Below are 18,500 nucleotides of genomic sequence, written 5' to 3' on the forward strand. Positions count from 1 at the left end.
AAATAGGTTTCTTAATAAAGCCCTCACTCACCAACCTGGTTGGTGACATGCTTCATCATTGGGCCCCACCGGGAGAGGCCGAGTGCCACCCCGGTGTCCTTCGACGACAGAATTACTGCGGAGCTGGTTGTGTATGTGGTGGATAGTGGAAGTGATTGTTAAAAATGTCTGGTTTGTGTCAAAAAATAAACTTTATTAAAAGCCAAACAGACATGTATAAAAACAAAGTGTGGGACGTAAGACCTGAATAAATTGTTCAGCCAGGTCCCTTATGATATGGTCAACATGTTTTTGCCTATGTGTTAATTATAAACTGGCTTTCGTCAGGACCAAAAAGGGGGGGGGGGTGAGAGAACCTCGGCGGTATGGGCGCGCTAAGGCCCACCCTGACCTGAGGCTATAAGTGTGAAAAGAATACAAACATTATTTATATATCAAAAATATAAAAATGTATTAAGGTGACTCCCGCAATGGAGAGGAACCGAGTTTATTATGGGGTGTAGTCAGGATCTACACCATGGGTCTCGGGAGGGGGGTGGAAGCTGTGCCCGCTCAGCTAGGCACCCGCTTGGCACCTATAAGATCCCTCAGTAACCGGACCCAGAAACCTATTTGGTTTCTGCAGTTGTGCTCTACCAATAATTCCTAGGCACACTCTTTCGTTGTTTTGATTATAATGACTTTGGGGGACTAAGAGTGGCCCATTGTGTTGTTTTTTCCCTCACTCTCTTGTTGTTTTCAGCGTGAAATTAAAATTGAACCAATGTCAATGAGTATCAAATGCAGGGTTAAAGTATATTCTAACAGAATATTGTATAATAATGATCATCTTGCGAAGATATTGCTACCAGAATAGTTTCCACCACTGTATCATTAAAGTAAGTATAAATAGGTGATAATAGATTTGCTACACATAACTCCACATTTTTATCTCAAAGATATATATTCATTCAAAGTACATAGATGTTGAGTTAGAATAGCACATCTGTGCACAATACTACTGTAGTCAATACTCTGGATGATATTTTTGTAGGACAATATTTTTGTACCCAATATTCTGACATGTGCTATTTAAAGAATTAGCAAGATAAAGATGAAAATCCTAAAGGAGAAAATACTTTTTCTATAAGTGAGATATATATATGTATACATATTAATTCCTTTGGCATAACGACTCGGGCGGTCGACCTCAAATCTGGGGAACCGGGCTCGAGTCTCGGCAGGATGCGCAACATCCTGTGATTCTGGGCAAATTACTTTATCTACCCGTGCCCAACAAAAATGAATGTGTCCTCATGTAGCTCAACTAGTGCTTGTGTAAAGCACTCCGATACCTTCGGGTCAAGTTTGCGCTATATAAAACTCCGTAAAAAAAACAAAAACATACTGACTCTGTCCTTGATTTAGATTGTATTTAATTCCAAGAGCATAGTTCTATATTTTTGGCAAGTTTTGTGGGGGAAAGAAATTGCTTTGCTTCCTTTGTGTTCAGTATTATCCTGTAATATGTTAGTTTCCCTATTCAAATACATACCTAGAGCAGACATCAGTGGTAGTTAAACTCCCATTCAAAAATCGCTTACTTTAGATTCACAGAGTCTTTACAATGACCTGATTCCTCTTAAGGTTCTTTGCTGCCCATCTTGTCTCTTATGTATCCTTCAAATGCAGTGATATTCAGTTTTTTAAAGTAAATTTGGCTAATCTGTCACTTCCTGTGAGCCTCTCTGTGTAGCGTGTTATTGTTGGCGTGGTCTATTTGTGTTTTTCAGTTGGCCATTCTGCATTTTTCTAGAGGTGTGATTTATGCGCTAAATCCTAGTCCAATCCATTATATCTTTGTGAGGTTAGTGTTTATCTCTAGAGACACACTATTGGTAGAATTGTTAAAGTATCTTCATGCATGCAAGATATGGACTGCCTCCTTGTGGCTTAGTTTCAGCTGTCATTTCATGTGCACAACGTCTACTGCTGGATGTGGGTTACAGCTTTTTGCCATTGAGATTTTTTGTCAGGGTCTTCTTTTGATGTCCGGTCCGGTGGTGACATTGCTGAGCAGTGTCCCGTGACTTTCTGTCAATTGCTGTGGGCAGAAATCTTTAAAACTTCCTGTGTTTGTAGCTTTACTGTGACTGAGCGTGCGTGATTTTCTGCTAGCCCATCAGCTTCTGTTGGTCTAAATGAGCCGGTGGATTGGCTTCTCCTTCCTACCAATGTGTGTGTGCACGTATGCATGTGTACAAGTGTGTGTTCTGCGTCTGTATGTGCTCATGGCTGCTATACAGTTCTACATGCATTTATTTTCTGTGACTTTATTTTGCTTCAACAATGTCAGTTTGTAGGATTGCTTTCTTTATCGAACTGCATGCCTGACCGATATGATTCCCTGTGTTTTGTGAGTGTGTGTAGCTGTGCCTTCTTTGTGGCTTCCCCTGTATGGCACACAGTTTATCTACCTTGCACTAATTGTATTCAACTAATTCCCGAAGCTGTTGCTGTGATTTCACATGGATATGGCTCACTGTGACTCTCTGGGCACAGTATTTCTATAGCTGCCTCTCTCTGGGGTTATTTCGCGATGGCCAATGAATCTATGGCACATTTATGTGTTCATTCTCTGATTTAATATGGGTATAACGAGAGAAAGTCCATTAGCCATCACTGTTGAGTTGTGGTGCAAGCAGAAGTATACTGCAGTAAGTTGTGAAACTTTGAAGTGGATCAACAAAAGAGATAAAGAAATGACATCTTATATAGTTCTGAGTCGCATTTAAGGCCTCTAAAGCCTTTATGGTTCAGACGGTGCAACTGCTATCCCTTCCGTGTACTTCTTTGTATGATACACGTAAAAGTACCACAAGCTGCAACATTAAGGATTGTTTCACACTCTACGAAGGAACAGACATTATGCCAAAATGGATCTCAACAATTCTAATATAGGGCATTTTTCCGTACCTTCAAGGTAGAAACTTTAGTCGTTTTATTCTCACCCAAAAGCAGAATGGCTTCTTTCAACAGAGCACATCACCATCAGTTTACAAATCTTCATGAAAATAGGTTCATGTGATGGAGCAATTCTTGATAAACTAAGCACTCAAGAAATGGGTAGAAGTAAAAATTGATGAACGTACTCTATGATCTATGCCTTCACGTAGGTAAAAGATATATGAAAATCAGTGTGTCAAAGACTGGCAATTTTCACTTCAACCTATGGCCAATCTCTGGTAGGTGCCCAAATGACTCATTGTTAGAGGAAACCAGGCACAGGAAAGTGCACTTACTGGGTCTAAAAGCATGCAGCATTTTGCAAATGATGATCTTCAGGGAAAAAATCCTACTCCTAAAATTTTGAAGGGTTGACATGTGCACCACCATTGTTCGCCTCGTCTTCACTGCTGCCATTCCAACTTTCCTGACAAAATTTTAAAACATGGAGTAAGAGTCCTACAAGCGGGCTGGAAATGACCTGCTATTGTCATACCAGAATTACAGATATTATGGGTCATCCCATGGGGAATTACCACGTGACAAGTTGGATCCTGAGGCTTCTCTAAGAAATGGGAATTATCAGCAAAATTGGGGATACCACGCCTGACCCCTGTGGTAATTCCTAATTTTTTACACAGTCCAGGTGAAAAACCCTGATCCTGCATCGCTACCATTTACCTTGTAATCCAAATGGATTCTCATAAAGAGGTCCTTAGTGTTAAACATTGAAGTCTTTGGGCACTGGTTCTGAGTATGTTGCCGTAGAGTGTGGTGTTTACTGCACCCCGTACAGTATTTACTGCAACTGATAAATACAGATACCCGCTTGTACGGTATTTAAGGATTCAGTAAATACCTTCAGTTTGGAGTTTTGGAGGCAAAAATAGAAAATTACATGCACAATCTGTGTTTACTGCAACAAATTCTGCATAAAATCTGAATTTAAATCCTAGCCCAAACTAATTTTTGTATCAAAATCGGAATTTTGCTCCGAACTCTGAATCAGTGCCTAGAAGACGTAAACGTAAAGGTGAGGAGGAGAAAAACATCTATGGGCCACGCACACTTGTTTTTCTCGGTGTTCTAGGTGTACCCTGGACACCATCACCACACAACTCCAATGATGGCACATCCACGTTTCCAAATCCTCTGCCCCAATAACTTCAGGTTTTTCCAAAATGGTGCTTTGGCAACAGTGCCCTTTCTTAAGTTCTTGAAAGTTCTGCTGAGTGACAGATAAGCCCAGGTGAGATAAAGTATAAATATCCCTGGTAAAAGCAGGGGCATAGGCTAGGGTGAATGATTGGTGGGTCACTCATTCGCATTACGTGCACTGCAGCAACTGAAGTAGTATGTTGTCAAACCCTCATTCCTTGTTCTCTGTTTTCTTCGCCCACCAACCTTTCACTGGGACCTGGGGGTCATTCGTCCCATGCCTCAGAGCCTTGCATCCACCAATGCCCAGGTTCTCTTATTCGTCCCCACTCCTTAGAATGCGTAATACAGCTGGACAAGGCCCCACATCTCCCCACTCCCTCTTCTGCATCATCAGTCGCTTACATATGTTGTCGGCACAGCCCCCCTTGCCTCATCCAACATCACCAGCCCTTTTTCAAGTACAGTTTTGTTGTCAGCCCAACCTATATATGCCTACAGACCATTCTAATATTTCTGTTCTTTGGCAAATAAGTGGTGGGTTCCTCAGCTGATTGCGGGTATGTAAAGCACGAGCGCCAATGTATACATTCTAAGGTAAAGCCATGATACCCATTGGTTATGCTTGAAACAGGCAGTTGCTCCTTGAAGGTTTTTCTGCGCCCTACATTTTCTTTAATTGTACAGCGCCTCTGACGCGGGACTGGATCACAAAAAATAATAATAAACATAAATGGCTCGTGCTAATAAATACCTACTCAATATCCCAACAATGCTCCGCCAGTGCGCCACTCGCAGCATCCCTCTGCTGTCTTATAATTGACTCTTGGACCCCCATTGGTGTGGGACTGTATCATGGCAATGGGGGCACATTGCCGTGTACTCAAATCGTCTGCAGATACAGACGCTCACAGCCTCCTAAAGACACTCCTGCTTCCAGTATTGCAATATGGGAACATTATAAGAAACCCACAATCCACCCCCTGGCCAATGAGTCTGCAAACGAAGATTCGCTCAAATAAGAGAAGAATGACACAAATCAGAAAACAAAACTAGTGACTATCCAACACAATTGCATTTTAATATAATACATTCAGTGTAATGATATTGAGCGTCCGCAGCTTCCAATTAACATGCTTAAATATTCTAATTGTAACATTTTCAACCAGCACAGTGCTCCAGACACCTGACCTACTGCACAACCACAACTAGCCACACGTGAGTGACAGATGATAGAAAGTGAAGTCAAAATAGGCTTTGTTGTTAAGGGAAAGGGAGCGCCCAGGGGTTAAAATGTTGTTTTGGCTGGGGCTCTGAAACTCATTGCACCACAGCTAGTTTTTATCCTTGTCAACTCCAATGTGTAGAAATAAATGGGCTTTTAGGTTTTTAGGCACACGTGTCGGGACAGTGGCGTGTGCCTCTGTTCGCGACCCGTGCGTCAGGAACGGTACACTACTACACAAATAATCACACACTTTGCTGACCACACACATTAGTGACCCTGACTGACCAATATTTATATTTTTTAAACTTTTTTATTATGGCAACGCTACACACCGCGCGTCAAGCAACAGACTGTTGCCATATCAAAGCTGCTCACTTGGTACATTGCTACTATTAACTAAGGCGGAAGGTCCTGGGTCTTTCTTTTATGTTGTTTCCCATTATTGGGCCGTCACGCGGACTTTAACCCTTGTCTCTCACTGCTTGTGTTCCAGCTGAATGCGGTTCTTCGGTGAGCGGGTCTCAAGGTGTCCTGCTATCGCCCAACTTTCCAGCAAACTACAACAACAACCACGAATGTATCTACTCCATCCAGACCCAGCCCGGGAAGGGGCTCCAGCTGCGGGCCCGGACCTTCGAGCTCCAGACGGGGGACATTCTGAAGGTAAGAAAGGCACAATAATGCGGTAAAAGGACAGGCTCCGCCTCAGAGCAGGGTCAAGGGGCACACACGGCTGACTCTGGGGGAAGACTTACCTTGGTATTTCTGCTCTATGAATGGGGTACACCGAAGGGGTATGGAAAGCGCCCTATAAAAACAAATACAATATAGGCCAGGCTGGACAAAAACATCCCAGGCAGAAGCACCTTGAAGGCAGCTACCATCAAACTCTTCACATATCTTATAGAGTCCCCAACAAGACACTGTTTAGATGCAGTCTGGCCCTTCATCATTGTTGATGCTACTCACAGAAATACGCTGTTGGGAAGGAGGACTGTTATGTTATGTTACAGGCTTTTATATAGCGCTCGATCACCGGTCCGGTTTCTTGGCGCTGGGTAACAGAACAAAACACTGCAGGCAATAACTTAGTCATACGCTTGTGTAAAGAGCCAAGTCTTCAAGAGTTTCTGGAAGCTCCTATATCAGGGGAAGGGAGTTCCAGATGCGTGGGGCAAGAACCGAGCATCTGGAATGTCACCTGTATGAATCCTGAGAGCCTGCACCTCTGAGTGACGTCCACTCTCACATGCAAAAACAACAGTTGATGGATAGAATGCAGAACAATGTCATACATTCACCCCAGTACAGAGATCTGGGCATAAATCCATCGTTTTTGTGCTCACCATGCCATTCCAGTTTGAACCCAGCCATATGCAAATTAGTCTTGACCCTGTGCCTCATGGGAACAGTCCAGCCCGAACTGCCAAGCCAGGTCCTCCTTGGACTGGAAACAAGCATCCTAGGACCGGTTTCAGAGTTTCACCCCTCTTCAGCCAGGATAGCTTGATTCCAGTGTCATGGAGAGCACGGTACCCACGTCTGGACATACCCTTCCTACTCGGGTGACAAATGCAAAAGCAACAGTTGATGGACAGAATACAGAACAATGTCATACATTCACCCCAGTACAGAGATCTGGGCCTAAATCCATCTTTTTGTTTGCTCACCATGCCATTCCAGTTTGAACCCAGCCATATGCAAATCAGTCTTGAACCTGTGCCTCATGGGAATAGTCCAGCCCGAACTGCCAAGCCAGGTCCTCCGTGGACTGGAAACAAGCATCCTAGGATGGGGGCGGCATGGTGAGCAAAATAACGATGGATTAAACCCAGATCTGTGACTGGGGGTGAATGTTTTGCCAATGTGCAACATTCCGTCCATCATCTTGTGTATTTTGCTGTTCACCCTCACAAGCAGTAGATTTTGTCCCCCACCTCAGCCCATATAACAATCATGTTTGTGTGTGCGTGTAATGGAGGCCTATTTGTGACACGGATTGATGCTGAGAGTGGGGCTCAGTGGCCTGGAGGGGCACCCAGCTACTATCAGCTCACTGGGCTGTAGAAGACTGAAAGTGGTGGCAGTAATAAACATTATAGTAGCAAGGCAGGTTTGCTTACATGTCCATGCAAGGAAGAGTTGCCTACTCTCCTCTCCCATCTTCTTAAGTTGTCTGCTAATCCATGCAACCATGACTATTTGCCATAAATATGGGATCATTCATGTTGCATGTGTGCACCTTTCTCTGTGTATAGATGATGCAATAATAGAGAGCATGTGACATAAGTGGCCATTGGCTCACTCAAATCCAGACGTAGAGAGTGTAGCCAGCAGATGTGAATTGTAGGGTCCCTCTGGGACATTTTCCAGGGATCCTTTGTAGTTGGCTAGTCTTTTGGATAAGGAGGAGAGGAGACAGAGGGTCCTTTTGGAGTTTAGTGAGTATACCCTCCTTTCATGGGCATATTTTCACAGGAGGCCTAGCTCTTGCAATTTAACACGTGCCTCCCCACTTTTGTATACTTTTTTTGGGTCTCTCCTGTTGGGAGACCGCCCCAGCTCCATCCATCTTTCCTGTCAGCATGTTAGCACTTTGTAACAAAGACCAAGGCCAATCTGAGTGGAATAAGCAAAAGGGGCAGGACTGCCCAAAGCAAGCCTTCTTAGTTGCTGTCTGCAATATTGGTATAAAGATAGGAGAGAAACTTCCAGGCAGTGTGCTAAAGTTTCTCTATCAGAGTCCGGGGTCTCCATGCCAGTGGAGACCAAGAAACTCTCTGTGCCCCAGGTATGGGGTATTCACTGCCACTTTCACTTGCCAGGTTTGAGACCTGCAACCCAGGAGCTTTGACAAAGACTGCAAGGAGGGGCTGCCTGGTCTCGGCTTCGAGGGAGAGAGGTGACTGACTGCTCAGGAGGGATATTGGAGGTGCCCTTGTGCAAGGAGGACATTGCTCAGCGGGAGATGAGCTGTGAAGGAGCAAAGCAGGACAAGATGAATGTGTCCACTGCAGAACCAGGGAAGGACCTGCACTGCTATGCAAGGGCAAAGCTTAGGGGCCATAAAATGACTCTGCAGTGTCAGCGAAATGATGCACCTCTGTCAACTGAATGTACAGAGGAACTTGTGTACCATTGATTTCCATTACAAAAGCGAGGAACTTGAAGTCGTGTGCTTTTAGGAGAGACCATACCACAGTTCTGCGCCCCCTCCTGCCCAAAAAGAGAAAACCAGAGTGCTGGGAAGAACCGTACCAATCAAGAGGTATGCACCAGCACCTAATTACGCACCATTGCAACCAGAGGTGGACACTTAGGGCCTGATTTATAGTTCGGTGGACTGGTTACTCTGTGACAAACATGATGGACATCCTGTTCGATGTATTAAAGTGGCATTGGAAATAATGCACTTGTAACACTGCGGACGGGATATCCGTCACGTTTGTGATGGAGTAACCCATCCTCCAAACTCTAAATCAGGCCGTTAGTATGCTTGGGTGATATCTTCTGTGTTTGGCCGGGAATTAACCCGAGCCACAAGATCTGTCAAGCAGTGAGCACCGACACTTTCCTCAGCCTGCTTGACTGGTGGCGGCATGCCTCCGCATCGCTTTTACAGTACTTGGCCGCATCGTCTCTGCTGTTAGAAACTGTTGGTGGAGTCTTGAATGGATGATATCACTACTTTTTCTCACACTCAAGGGCTTTGAGGTACATGACTTATAGAGGTTTTTGTCTTTCTTGAGAATGAAGGTGCTGCCTGCACCTTCAACTAGCTAACAGACAACAAAAATGTAGTGTTCAAACCCGGGAGAATGTAGGCGGGGGAGCAAAGTCTCACTAAAGTGAAGGGAATTCCACAAACTACTTATCCATAACCAAGCAAGCCTTTCCTAGTGACTACCCGGATCCTACATGGGGGACCCCACAAACCTATTGTAAACCCTTGCACAAAGAATACCAAAAAGGTTATTCCATGGGAATAGCACAGGCCCATTCCCAGTAACTGCTGAAAGTTAACTTCATCCCTGGTATAATTTGCTCCCGTCAGTGGGAATGGTTTTGCGTTGTCAGGGTGTTGTGAGTTAAGCACTGCTTTTTTTCGAAGATGAAGCACTGGCTGAACATTGAGTTAATGGCTTGTATTGGTTGAATTGTTGTGCTCCAGTCTCTAACTCCACGCCCACCTCGCCGTGTAAGGCTTGACTGCACTACCCCCAAGGGTCCTGTGTTAAACATGAGTTCTTGGTGTTCAGTTTGGGGCTTAATAGTAAACACCAGTGGCAAAATGCTCGGATTATCACAACCTGAGCCCATTAACCCCTGGCTGCCCCGGGGATTATAAAAAGGTCCCATGACTACTATGAAAACAGTGCCTAGAGAAGATTCACTCCTCCTATATGCATGTAATCATTCATTCACTCAGCTATATTAGATGATTTGAATGTCAAGGTGGACATAGGGGGTGCCTGTGCTTAGTTTGAAAAATCACAAATATGTGCGGGACCCAAAACCTTCTTACAACATGCCACCCATTGTTTTTGGTACCAGCACCAGACCGGCTTGCAGGCAGTGACTTCTGGTGTACTTTTGGGAGCATGAATACTGCCTTGAGTATTGTGAACATGAGTGAAAGGAATTAGCTACCTTATTTTAGAGTGTTTGTGGGCTTCTAGTCAGTGCTTGAAATGGAAAAATAGAAGTGCAGGTACTCTGTACCAGAGTACCTGCTTGTTTCTGAGAAGTGCAAGTATTACTTACGTCTCTCTTGAGAAGCGCCGGTACTCTCCCTCTCAAAACAATCATCCTACGTCAATCTACCCTACTCCATTTCCCCCCACTCCAATCTACCCCACTCCACTCCAATCTTCCCTACTCTAATCCACCTAATGTCCCCTACTCCACTGCAATCTACACTACTCCACTCCTCCCCAATCTACCCCAATCCACTCCTCCCAAACCTGTCTCACTCCACTCCAATCTCCACTCCATTTGCATCTATCCAACTCCAGTCTAACCCACTCCACTCTAACTCAATCAAAGTACTCCAATCTACCCACTCCAATCCAACCAATATACTCCACTCCACTCTACCTCAATCTACCACATTCCATTTCAGTCTACCCCACTCCAATTCACTCCAATCTACCACATGCCACCCAAATATACCTCACTCCAGTCCAATCTAATCCACTCCACCACAATCCATCCCACTCCAATCTACCCTACCCCACTCCACCCCAAATTACTTTACTCCAGTCTACTCCATGCAATCCGCCTATTCCAATCTACCCTACTCCAGTCTACCCCAGTCTACTCCACTCTATTCTACCTCACTCCAATCTGCCCTACTCCATTCTATCCTACTCCATTCCAGTCTACCATACTTCACTCCAGTCTACCCTACCATAACCCACCCAACCTAGCCCACTCCAATCTACTCCATTCCACGGTATCCTCCACTCCAATATACTCTACTCCGATCTACCCCACTCCAACCTACCTCACTCCACTCCCATCTACCTCAATCCACTGCACTACACTCTTCCCAAATCTATCCCACTCCACTCAAGATCTACCCCAATATGTCCCATTCCACACTACCCCAATCCACCCCACTCTAATCTACACCAATCTACTCCACCCCAGACTACCCCACTCCACCCCAACCTACCGCACTCCAGTGTACCATACTGATCTACCCACCTGCCCACTCCCATCTACCCCACTCTTATCTACCTCAACCTACCCCACTCCAATCTATCCCAATCCACCCCACTCCATTTTAACCTACTCGACCTCAGATCCACTCTATACCAATCTACCCCAATCTACCCCATTCCACTTTACCCCACTCCAATCTACCCTATCCCACTCCCTGCCACTAACTTTCAGCCAAGCTCAACAGCAGCCACACCGGTGTACATAATGACTGAAACACATTCCAAAGCCAATAACTTTTTGCACATTCATTCACACTCCGCTCATTCCTTTACTCATTCATTTGTTCACATAATTTTATCCCACGTTCAATCCGGTAGTCACTCTTTCACTCACTCAAATACTAACTCACTCATTAATTCATGCATTTACTTTCACACTCGCTATCAGTTTTTCAAACTAATTACTTAGTCTTCCCCTTTTATACTTACTTAGTCATTCACCCATGCACTCACTAACTCCGACACTAACTCCCATGATGAGTTGATCTGTTGGCGGGCGCGACATGCGGTGAGCCGCAGAGCATTTTTTGTGTTGTTGCAAATGTGGAATGCAGAATTACCAAAATGGCAGCATATAAATGTCAGAACAGGGACGCCAAGGCATCTCTTTATCAGCAATAAAAAGATCAATGCTTAGGATCATTATCCGTATTGATCAAGCTGCCTGCAGATTCAAAGTGAAAATAATGGTAAACTAAAGACTCCTACTTACCAGCCCTTAAAGACAGAGGCGCAGTACTGAGTGCCTACTTTGTTATTTTTATGGAGCAATAGTGCCATCTGGGGTGCTGCAGCAGCCAATCACAATGCTGATTAACTCCCTTTTCATTACTGCCACTCTCACTCAGTGCGAGAGGGATTTTATGTATTGGCCTGCCTCATCTGTGTCTCAAAATAGCAACAGTGTTTGTGCTCCCTAGGTATATGTGTCTGTGATCTTAGTTAAAGAGTGCATTATTTAAAGGAACAGGGAGTTTTACTATTTCAATTAGAAACTGTCAAACTGGTAAGGATGTGGGAAAGTGTATATGTTTCTGAAATTGCAATAACATTTCATGAAATTACGTTTTGTCACAGTAAAGTGAGGTTTGCTGGTATTTCTGTGAGAACCAGTCCGGGAGAGCACAATTTAAGCAAAGTTGCAGAATGCAAAATTTCAAAAAATTTGAACACTTACGTTAATCCAAATTTAGGATTTTTACAAATGTTGCCGGCATAATTAGTGTTTCTCCAGGCCTACTTTTTAGCATCAAATATGCTGCAGAATATTTATTCCTTTCAAGCATATGTATTTTCCAGTACACAGTGATTGCACACCAACAAATCTTTTAGACAACGCAAATTGGAATTCTCAATTAATCGGAATTCTTGAAAGCTGCATGCTCTAATAATCCCAGTTCAAAAACGGAATACATTCTTCAAAATGTTAATGATGATGCATAAAAAGTACACGCGTGGAATTCCATCTGCTTGTGCTGAACGAGGCCAGCCACCCGTGTTCGTTCGTAGGGATGTGTCATTGTTCTCAGAGCAGCCTGGCCTGGCTTCACCTCAAGGCACCAGGCTGAAAACGACGACTATTTTAATATTGATAACTAGCGCGGTGTAACGCGCCTGTATGAGTGCAGGCGTTCTGTCGTGTTGCTTATTGATCACTTATGGAACAGCAGAGCACCATATATATCCACATGTGTAAAACCTTATTTCAGACAGATTAGAATGCTGCATTGACGAACTGAAAGTTCTGCTGAACATCTTTGTCATATGTTATAACTGTAATTGAAATTTTAATTTAGCTATAGAGCTCAGTGCCAATGATTAACAAATGTGTACCCTATTTGTAGCTTGGTCTGAAAACAGCAAAGTTCAAGACCCTTACTTATCAATGCACTTCTGCATATGCACACAGTGGGTAAAACCTTTTGATACACAAGGACCCGAGTCTGTAGTACCCTCGATTCCTTTGACTAGTTGTGAACTATGAGGGAATGTGTGCTTCATCTATCCATAGTTAACGCACGAGGTATTCACACCCTTCGGCTGATGGACAGCACCACTTCACACTCTGCGAGACCCGCTGCCAATCAAAGTTCAAGAAGCCTGCATCATGCATGCAATGCACGCAGATAGATGGGCGGGGAGGCACTGGACTGGTATTTCTGCGCTCATATTTGAAAGCGACTAGCTCTGCAACCAGCCAGGGCTTTTCAAGAAGAGGTCTGCTACAGCTGTGGGTTATCCCTTGGAGTGTTAGGTGCTGAAGCACTTTTGAAGTGGGTGAAGTGGGCTGAATGTTTACCTAAAAGGTGGATCTGATAGGCAGAAATTAACTCTGCCTCATCCACTGAATAATACATTTTGGAACATTACTCGAGAGACATCTTTAGTGTCACCAGATTTTGTCAGATATAGAAACATAGGGCCTTATTAACAAAAAAATGACCTGGCACTGCAAGCCATTTTGCTGCGTCGAGCTGCGGCATTTTAAAATCACAGGGATGTGTTGTATTAACAACAATACGATGCATTTGTGTACTTTTCTCTGCGCTGGCGCACAATTGGCTGCCATGTGCCAGTGCAAGCACCATGTTGCAAGGGTGCCTGCATTGCGGGCATTTTCATCTTTCATTCTGCAGCATGCATAGAAAGAGGAAAGATAGGAGCAATAAAGGTATTTCTCCTCATTGTGCCACTCCTACGCCTCCTCTGGGGAGCATTAGGGTTCTGACGCATTCCCAGCTTTACAAAACGTTGTAAATCTGGGCATGTGTCAGGTTCCATGGATGTTGCGTGGGAACACCCACAGCAACACCCAGGGAATGCCCTTTTCATGCAGAGTAATGTGGGAAAGGGGCCCATATTCACAAGGCCATGAAAAGTCACACAGGATGACTTTACGTGGCCTTGAAAATATAGGCAGGCACACTGTGCCCCCAGTGCCTTACACAAAGTGACGCACCGGTGGCGCAGTGGCCTTGTAAATGAGGTCCTTAGTCACAACCTGAAATAAAGGGAAGGATGGAAAGTGCGGCAGATCCAGAAACATGTCCACCTACTGAAACTAGAGGCAGGGTGGAAACGGTGCCAGATCCTGAAACTTACCCACCTCCTGAAATGAAGAAAAGGATGGGAAGAGTGACAGAACCAGAAACATGTCCATCTCCTGAAATGAAGGGAAGGATGGAATGTTTGCTAATCAATTTCAAACTAGTTATTCTGTTTAAAAGGCCATGCTTGGCTCATGGGAAGCTGAGAATACTGGAAACAGAGAGGCTTCTCTGTCTGCAGTATTGAGATGCATCACTTATGCCTGCTGGGGATACATTGGTGGAGCTGTTTTAACATCTTTGTCTCCCTCCGAGAGAGCATGATGAAAGATACATATCCCATACTATCTCCGCCACATGAATTACTGCATCAAGAGACATTTATAAGAGACACAGCCTATTCTGTGCCTATCCTCATCCCACAATCAGGATGTGGTAACCTTGTTGTCTGCTGCTATCCGCCACAGTCCCCTACCTGAAGCCGCTGATCTTAATTTTGATTTGCCAGTGCTTGTTCAGTTACATCAAATGAAAGTTTTGCCATTTATATTGAAAAGAAAATAATTCTATTATGGCCATGAAGTGTTTGCACACATACGGCTGCCATCATGTAATGGTTTTTCATAAACCTTAAAAAACCTTTACAAGATAGCCACCAACCATGCACGCCCATCGTCAGTGGGCCTCTTGTCACGTTTTTTTGAATAAACTATAAGAAAAACAGCTACATGATGGCCACTGTGCTTGCGTGAGCAGCCTTATTGGCCACCTAGGGACAAAAAACTTTTGGCAAATCCAATAGATCACCATCTGGTATCAAATCTGAGACATTGACTTTGCAGTGGTTTTTTAATTCTGTGTGTTGTTCCACTTCACGCTTCTTTCCTTTTATTCTTTCCTCTCTCAATCCCCTTCTCTTTTTCGACCCTTTACCTCCATCAATGTACATTCTTTCTCCATTTACCTACCTTCATGTTTTACTCCCTCCCTCTCTCAATCTTTTCTTTCTTCTCCTTACCTCCTTTTGCCTTCCTCATTTTTCCAGCCTCCTTTTTCCCTTTCTTTCAGTCCTTCATACTTTCTTGTTTTCTTCCTTACATTTATTTATCCTTACATCCACACTTTCATCCTTCCTATCTCATTTTTACCTATTGCACCAATCCCTCATTTCTCTCTAACCTTCTCTATCATTTTTCTTCTTCCTTCTAACTTCTTCCTTCCAACACCCTCTTCTCTATCTCCTCTGTTCCCCTTTTCCTTCCTGACTCTCTCATCTTCCTGTTTTTTCATAGAGTTACTGTCTTAACAATCAAAACTAATGTGATTGTGCATGTTCCAGACACTGAAGATATCAAATGAGCGATATATGTGGTGTCAATTGCGTCTTAGTCTGGAACGTTGCGAACGAGGATGAAAAACAGCTTTTGCACTTCAACATGCGTCACTGCTCTTCACACCCCTTCCGCAGATGTGTCAGGACAGCTCAATAGGAGTTCACTTCTCATTAAAATCTGGAGATTATGTAGAATCAATAGCTTTCTGCTCCCTCAATTGCATACAATAAATTACAGAAGCGCGTGGAATATTCCAGGCGGGCGAGAGCTGCTTCCGCCATGAGATACCTCACGTAGTTGTACGCAGCCACGTGCTCTGGGTAGGGAACAACATAGCTCAGGTGGATGGGGCCATTCTGGGAAAATGAAACCGAACATGAAAAGAGGGAAAATAACAGAAAAGTCCCAGAGGAGTCACACTGAGTTAAGGTGACCCGATGCAGAATATAAAAGGGATATTACTCCTCTCCTCCCTCCTCCTCGCCTTAGTCTTCACCTTATTGCCTCCAACAGACGTTTTCCAAGGATTGGGATCTATGATCCCTGTAAATTAAGTCCCTTTTCTATCTCCATAACCTGTAGTAGAATAGCATCCATCCACCCACCCCAGCTCCTGAAATTAAATGCTCAACAATTAGAGTTGCAAGGACAGGCAGGGTTTGGGCTGGGACGGGGAGGACTATGGATCAGGGTAATGAAGATTACTGGTAAAATAGATGTTCATTTCCAACTGCTTCCCACAGGCATAACTGTCTGTGAAAGTATAAAAAGTGTGGGCCTTCCCCCAAAAAAAATCTTAATTCCAGTCTAGGATCAAAATCCTGCTACCTCTCGATTCTGGATTTCCCCCACACTTGTAACAAAGGCCTTAGTTGTTGCACCCGAAAACCTGATTTATAATCCTCGTTTCACCAAATTGTGTGATCTTGTTAGCATATCCCAGTGCCTCTGTTTTATTGTTTGTTGTAATAGCAATTGCATAAAAATACGGGTACCAAATTTCCAAGTGCTATGCAAAAGATCATGGACAGTAGCTGAACTTATAAAAACCGACTAATGCAGCTGTTTAGACTGAAGTGCTGACCCAGTTTTGTGCTAGCGACTATCACGGGTTTAGCACAATTTGCACGTGCTTGAGTTGTGCACGTAATCACCAGCAATGGCTAAACTTTGAAAATTTGAGTTTTAGCACTCATAGGATAGGCACAAAAACATTTTACATGCTACTCAACATTTCTTTAAAGCAAGGAAAAAACAGGTTGTAAAAATAAACCGAAAACTCATTGAAATTTTTTTTTTGCACTGAGATATTCCTTTACTGCACACCGGGGTCTAAGCCACCCGGGTGGTGTGAACCAGGAGTGGTTTTGGAAGAGAGAAATCTGGCGAGCTCTTTACGAGGCTATGACGCTGGACTTCGATGTCCAGTAGAGATGGGGCAGAACTTGGTATGCCTACTATGAGACTGACTATCTACAATCAATACAGCCCCATCCCCAATTCTTCTAAACTACCCTGAGGTTCATCTGTCTTGATTTCGTCCAAGAAAAAAGAGAAACATTTGCAATCAATTGATCACCAATCACATGCATCAGGAAATTGAATTGGTGAAAACAAGCTTTTCCAAATTTCATATATGGAAGATTAGCAGTTTTAATAACCCATTTTAGCACTAGATGAATTAATAAAGTCAATTATAATTTAGAGCCAGAGTGTTAGGGGGAATAGAATCAGTGGTGGGATACTTCTCTGCCTGCTGATGAGAGATCCTGTGGCCCTACCTGGATTTTCCAGGCTTGTAAGATCACTATGCCTAATTTGTACACTGTAAAAGCGGGCAGTCAGAGTCATCTGCGGAAAGGGCATGTGCTATGGGCATACACACAGTCAAGACTCTGCCACATCTCCTTATGACACAGGGCGAGGCAGGCAATTTTCCTCTCTGCCGACCCACAGCCTGTTCTGTCCTATCACTCTTTCTGCCCCCTGCCTTGTCTAGGTCCCTTGCTTGCATTTACCATTTATTCAGAGGGGTGGAGAAATTGAAGTCTGCATTTAGGTGTAAATCTACACTTGAAAAGGGTGAATAGCGAAAAAGTGTACACCTAGGTGTAAGAGTAAATTTACACATAAGTATATCTACACATCATTTTACCTGTCTGAGTAGGGTCCACAGTGTTTTAATACGGAAGCTCGCATTAGAATCCAGGTTCCGTTGTTGCATAGTCACTAATGTAGCCACAATACAGCATCTTGATTGTCCTTTCTTGCTCATGAGATTGGTTACCCAGTAGGCGTCGCTATGTTCTCTTTCTGTCTGTAGGCTATACTGCAATAGGTTACTCCTTTCAAAATCAATAATTACCCAAAATCGTCCTAGGCAAGTATCGTCGAAAGCATGTCACATAATTAGTACGGCACCAAACATGTCCTCAGGATACAGCACAGATCAGCAGCGGCGGACTGGACATGCACATCTACTGCACAGAGAATAGCCACACCTTTTTTTTTACCCATAATGCATTGTGCTAGGCAGGTAACTTTCATTGACAGAGAAAGCCTTTGGGCCGCTTCCTGTGTGTACGCCACAACTGCTACTAACTGCGTTAACTGGAGAAGAAACAGCTCGATATTTGTTGAGCTCTTGCATTTGCAAGAGTTTTAGGATGGGCGGGGCCTCCTTCCCACCGGGACTGCTCTTCATTCCGATCAGCACCTGCCACTGGACGCCCTGTTCCCCTCGATCTATTTCTAAGTTACTGCTTCGTCCATGATCAATAGGCCCGATCGAGCCAAGCCATCGACCCCTCTTACTCTAAAAGAGTGCGTGTTCCTGGACAAACAATTAAAGCGCCTTCCCGGGGGATCCAAAATCCATACGTTTAGAAGAGAGAACAAAACACAAGCTCTTCAAACATAGAACCTGAGGAACGCGCGTATAGCAGTGTGCAGGGTTGTAAGGATGATTGAAACCTTAGGATCTAGTCCCAAAGTGAAGGGAGGGGAAACATTGGGGCTTATG

At 44.1% G+C, this 18,500-nt stretch overlaps 1 protein-coding gene across 1 annotated transcript in view; it reads left to right on the forward strand.

Moving 5' to 3' along the window:
• Nucleotides 1-18,500, forward strand: part of CSMD2 (CUB and Sushi multiple domains 2) — a 1,634,099-nt gene that overhangs the window by 1,273,009 nt on the left and 342,590 nt on the right. The window contains exon 22 of the mRNA XM_085648024.1: nt 5,865-6,034. Within this exon, the coding sequence (XP_085504150.1) occupies nt 5,865-6,034 (170 nt within the window). The remainder of the gene's footprint in view (nt 1-5,864; nt 6,035-18,500) is intronic.

The sequence above is a fragment of the Triturus cristatus genome, chromosome 3_2 (assembly GCF_964204655.1).
Source record: "Triturus cristatus chromosome 3_2, aTriCri1.1, whole genome shotgun sequence".
NCBI lineage: Eukaryota > Metazoa > Chordata > Amphibia > Caudata > Salamandridae > Triturus > Triturus cristatus.